Source organism: Malus domestica, chromosome 13 (genome assembly GCF_042453785.1).
Source record: "Malus domestica chromosome 13, GDT2T_hap1".
NCBI lineage: Eukaryota > Viridiplantae > Streptophyta > Magnoliopsida > Rosales > Rosaceae > Malus > Malus domestica.
In genome coordinates, this window is record NC_091673.1 from 22,390,362 (window position 1) to 22,395,210 (window position 4,849).

The 4,849-nt window shown below is 43.7% G+C and overlaps 1 protein-coding gene across 1 annotated transcript; it reads right to left on the minus strand.

Moving 5' to 3' along the window:
* Window positions 1–405: 405 nt before the first annotated feature.
* Window positions 406–4,599, minus strand: LOC103453659 (LRR receptor-like serine/threonine-protein kinase RGI1). The gene is made up of 3 exons (XM_070811031.1): window positions 4,440–4,599; window positions 1,374–4,408; window positions 406–1,119 (listed from the first exon to the last, which is right to left on the minus strand). The coding sequence occupies exons 2-3, from the start codon at window positions 4,291–4,293 to the stop codon at window positions 596–598; spliced, it is 3,444 nt and encodes a 1,147-aa protein (XP_070667132.1). The 5' UTR covers window positions 4,294–4,408; window positions 4,440–4,599; the 3' UTR covers window positions 406–595.
* Between the last annotated feature and the right edge of the window lie 250 nt (window positions 4,600–4,849).

The following is a 4,849-nucleotide window of genomic DNA, read 5'->3' on the forward strand; positions in this document are numbered from 1 at the left end:
AAACAGACTCTCAGCTCACTAGGGGACCCACCCGACAGAATTTTAATTGGTCAAATCATGAATCATTAGGCTAAGATTTCAGGACGCTGATGTCATCTGGACTGTGTTACTAGATTCTGTCCTCTCTGTTTTTGGACGGAAAAAAAAAAAAAGGTAATTTCAGGACGGTGACTGTTTAATAGGATACTCTGTCCTTGTTAGGGCATGGTCTTACCCGAATGGAGTGAACCAGCTTTGCTCTCTAACTGGTTGTATACTTATGTATCAATATTTTTCTTTACGTAATTGTGTCTATACGATGAAAAAAATGTGCAAAAAATATACAACTGGTGATAATTAAGATCTCTTGTAACAAATATTGTGCGTTCAGTGCCAGTTAAGCCTCAATGCATATAATAGGAAAAATACTTGAAAGCCAAGCCTACAACTGTTGGCTTTTTATTTTGCTGCTCTGCATTTGATTATAACAAATATCAAACCTTTTACTTCTTTACATCAATAACACAAAGGAGTTTTTAAACTGAAGAAACTAAAAAAAATAAGGAAAAAATCACAATCTTCTGCTTAATTAGCTGTATATCATATAATTAACTAATCACTTGAAACCCATTTTATTGGCACTAGAGGAGGAAGATGAGTAAAGCAATGTGGATGCAGAAAAACTTGTGTCGTTGCTTTTTGCAAGCAAGCTTTTCATTGCTGCTGCTGATGATGAGGTTGCCAAAACTCCATTAGGGTTCTTATTTTCGCGCGAGTCATTCGCCGGTGATCCTTTGAGGAGCATATCAACCTTGGCATACTCCTCCCTCTCATGTTTGATTTCTTTTAGCATTGCTGCCACATCTTTCATTGTTGGTCTTTCATCAGGGGTTGAGTTTACACACAACAAGGCTATGCCTAATGCCTGCATCATTTCCTCTATCTCCGATTCGGGCCTCGATAGGAGGCTTGGGTCAAGGACTTCAATGCTTCCCCTCTTCCGTCTTACCCAATCCACTACATGTAGCCCCTCTGGTATTGTTGGATCTATTGGTTGCTTCCCTGTCAAGACTTCCAATACAACAACTCCATAGCTATAAACATCGCTCTTCTCTGTGATCTTCATCATGTATCCATATTCTGAAAAGGGGAAGTAAAGTTACTAATTGGTTAAATCACGTATTTGGGAAATATGTCCCCTCGTTGTCTATTTAGTGTCCATCTAGTTCTATTTTTATTAAAATTTGCCCACGGGTCCAACTTATGCAAATTTTACTTAAAGAAAACATGAAAATCGCTTGATTGTTTGTGATTAGACCACTAACAAAGTAATCATAGTAAGACTTAGAGACATATATATGAATTTAGCTGTATGTGATTATAATATCACTTACCAGGAGCAATATAGCCATAGGAACCAGCAACTGTGTTGGAGGACCGAGCGAAATCGCCATCATCAACAAGTTTGGCTAGGCCAAAATCAGCAATGTAAGGTTCAAACTCAAGGCCAATGAGGATGTTATTGGCCTTGATATCTCTGTGAACAATTGGAGGAACACAATCATGGTGCAAATAGGCAATGCCTTGAGCTGCACCCAACAAAATTTGGTACCTAACTTCCCATTCGAAGGCATGCCCTGTCCTCTCATGCAGAATACTTCCCAGGCTTCCATTAGGCATGTAATCATACATGAGCAATCTTGTGTTCTTATTCCAGCAACAACCCAAGAATCGAACAATGTTCTTGTGACGGATTGAGCCAAGTGTTTTGACCTCTGCTGAGAATGAATCACGAACTCCACATTTTTCATCATTACAACATCCATTGTCTGCGGCAACTGTTGTTGGCCAGAGCTTCTTCACTGCAATGACTTCCCCATTGTCCATATCAGCGCGGTACACAACCCCAGAACACCCTTTTCCAATTACATTGACATCCACCAGGCATCTTAGCACTTGCTCAACCGAGAAATTTAGCTTCTGGAATGGAGTGAACTGCCAAGTCAATGAGTTCCCCAGTTCTGAATCGTCATCATCTCTGATAGCTCTTTGCGCTCTAATCACTGCAACGATCCCCATAACCACCATTGCAACTGTCAGGGTGATCAGCAATGCAATTGCTAGCTTAAGCCTGCGTGACCGCCTCGTTTCATTTTGATTTCTTGTAAGTCCTTTGCGGCCAACATCACTAAGGAAACACGAGTCACGGTTTGAAGAGCAAAGGCCTTCATTTCCAGCCAAATCCATTGGTGACAGCTGTCTGAAAAGCTTGTTGTCTGGAAGATAGCCGCCGAGTTTGTTATGCGACACATTAAGAGAGACAAGATTATCGAGCCCTGCAAGTGGACTCAAGTCCCCATCAAGCTGGTTATGTGAAAGGTCTAGTATCGAAAGCTTGGTGAGTGCTGATATTTGAGGTGGGATGGGGCCTGAGAGTGCATTGCAGCTCAAATTTAATGCGATTTCAAGGGCTTCGATCCTCCCAAGCTCCACGGGGATTGAGCCAGTGAGCTTGTTGCTACTAAGATCAAGCAATTGGAGACTTGAACACAGGCCAAGCGATGCTGGTATCGATCCAGAGAACAAGTTCCTGCTCAGAATAAGCTTGTTTAACGAAACAAGACGAGCCAAGCTCGCTGGTATCTGCTCAGAAAACTGATTAACTGAAACATCCAAGACTTGAAGTCCTGATAGTGATGACAATGTGTTAGGCAGGGGGCCTTCCAAAGTATTGTTGCTCAAGTCTATCATTTGCAGCTCTGTGCAGCTCCCTATCTCATCAGGCACTTGCCCAGAAAGGCGGTTGCCGGACAGGTCAAGAAAGTTTAAGCTCCTAAGGTCTCCAATTGCTTTCGGAATCCCACCAGCAATCCTGTTGTTCCCAAGCCGCAACCGAAACAGAGAGCTGCAGTTACCAATACTTGGTGGAATGAAACCCGAGATGTCATTCGAAATCAAAAGAACCTTTGTGAGGTTTTTGAGCTGAAACAAGCCGGCAGGAATGCTACCCGTGAGGGAATTGTGTGACAAGTCTAGTGCTTGGAGACTGCTACAACTAGCCAGAGTTGAAGGAATGCTACCTTCAAGCTGGTTTTGCCAAGCGAAAAAAACAATCAGCATCGACAACATCCCTATCTCCGGTGGAATCAAACCGGAGATCTGATTGGTGTCGAGCTGCAGCTGCATCAGGTTCGTCAAATTAGAAAGGTTTGAAGGGATCGAACCGGTGACATTGTTGTCACTAATCATAAACTCCTCAAGATTCGACAACCCTCCTAACGACAAGGGTATAGTTCCAGACAAAGAATTTAGAGAAAAATCAATCATTCTCAAGCTGCTACAGTTCCCAATCTCTTCTGGGATTGCACCAAAAAGACTATTTTGCCACAGCAGCAACTGCTGCAGCTTCTTAAGCTTCCCGAGCTCACGCGGGATCGAACCGGAGAGGCTATTTTCGTAAAGAAACAAACTTACAAGCTCAGAGCATTTACCTATTTCAGGTGGGATTTCACCAGAGATCATTGTGGTGTAAATAGACAGGGTTTGGAGATTGCTAAGCTTTCCCAATGAGGCAGGCAAAGTGCCTGAAACTTGGGTGTCTGCCAACCCTAAGACAGTCAAATTGCTGCAGCCTCCGAGCTCTTCCGGGATTTTCCCACCAATGTACTTGTTCCCTCCTGCTCTCAGCACTTCAAGGCCGGTGAGCTTCCCGAGCTCCGGCGGGATCGACCCGGTTAACTGGTTGTCGAAAATAAGAAGGTTTTTTAGTCCAATGCAGGTGCTCAGCTCGACTGGGATTTTCCCAGTTAGCTGGTTGGAATTCAAGATCAAGTCTTGGAGATTTCGGAGCCTCGAAAAGGTAGATGGGATTGAACCCACCAGAGAGTTTGAGCTGAGGTCGATGACTTTCAGCTCAGTGCAGTCGCCGACGTCGGAGGGGATGGTTCCGGTGAGATTAGCGCCGGAAATGATGAGTTTTTGGAGGGAGGGAAAGGAAGAGAGATTGGAAGGGAGTGGGAGTTCTAGAGGAATGGATTGGATTGTGATTTCGGTGACGTGGCCTTGAGAAGAACATGATATGGCGGACCAGTTGCATGGATTGGAGTGGAGGAGGTTCCAGTTGGAGAAGAAGGAGGGTGGAGGCGAAGCAGAGGAGTGGAGCCAGGAGAAGAGAAGGGTGGCTTCGGGGTTTCCGGCTGAGGCAAAGGCGGGTGTGTAAAGAAAAAAAAGGGTGAGACAGAGAAAAACAGAAGAGTGGGAGGAGGTGTAGAAGGAGAAGGATTGCCTCGAGCTGGGCGGTAGCATTGTAAACATTTGCCTCAATTTCCAAACCTTTCTTCTCGGGTTTGCATCATTTGGGTTTTGCAGCCCTCTCTCTCTCTTTGTTTCTTTCTTTCTCTCTCTGGTTTCTGCGTGTGTTTAGCTTGAACTCAAGCTCTTCTAGTTTTTTTTTGGTGAACCTCAAGCTCTTCTAGTTTTCCACAACTACACTACACAAAGCAAGGCACAGAACACAAACAAAGCACCTTAAACCCAAATAAACAAACGAAACCATTGCCTTGAGATCAACAAACATCTGCACCCCCACCACCCTCCACCACCACCCAACCTCTCTCTCTCTCTCTCTCTCTCTCTCTCTCTCTCTCTCTCTCTCTCTCTCTCTATGTATGGTAATCACATTTTTCTCTTTTACCATGTTTCCAAAACAAACGTTTCGTTTGCAATATTAGGAACATGAATTTTGGATCCAATAAAGATAAATTAGTTCTTACTATTTTATCATCGTACTTTTGAGGGGTATTGTTTTTTTGTTTGATATAGGTAAGACAAGTATTATAGAGTTCACAAAGAGGTCGGGCATATGTTGGGA

Coding starts and splice junctions, on each gene's coding strand:
- LOC103453659 (XM_070811031.1), bottom strand. CDS start 4,293: ATGTTTACAATGCTACCGCCCAGCTCGAGGCAATCCTTCTCCTTCTAC. Junction 1,120..1,373: donor CTATGGCTATATTGCTCCTG/GTAAGTGATATT, acceptor TCCCCTTTTCAG/AATATGGATACATGATGAAG.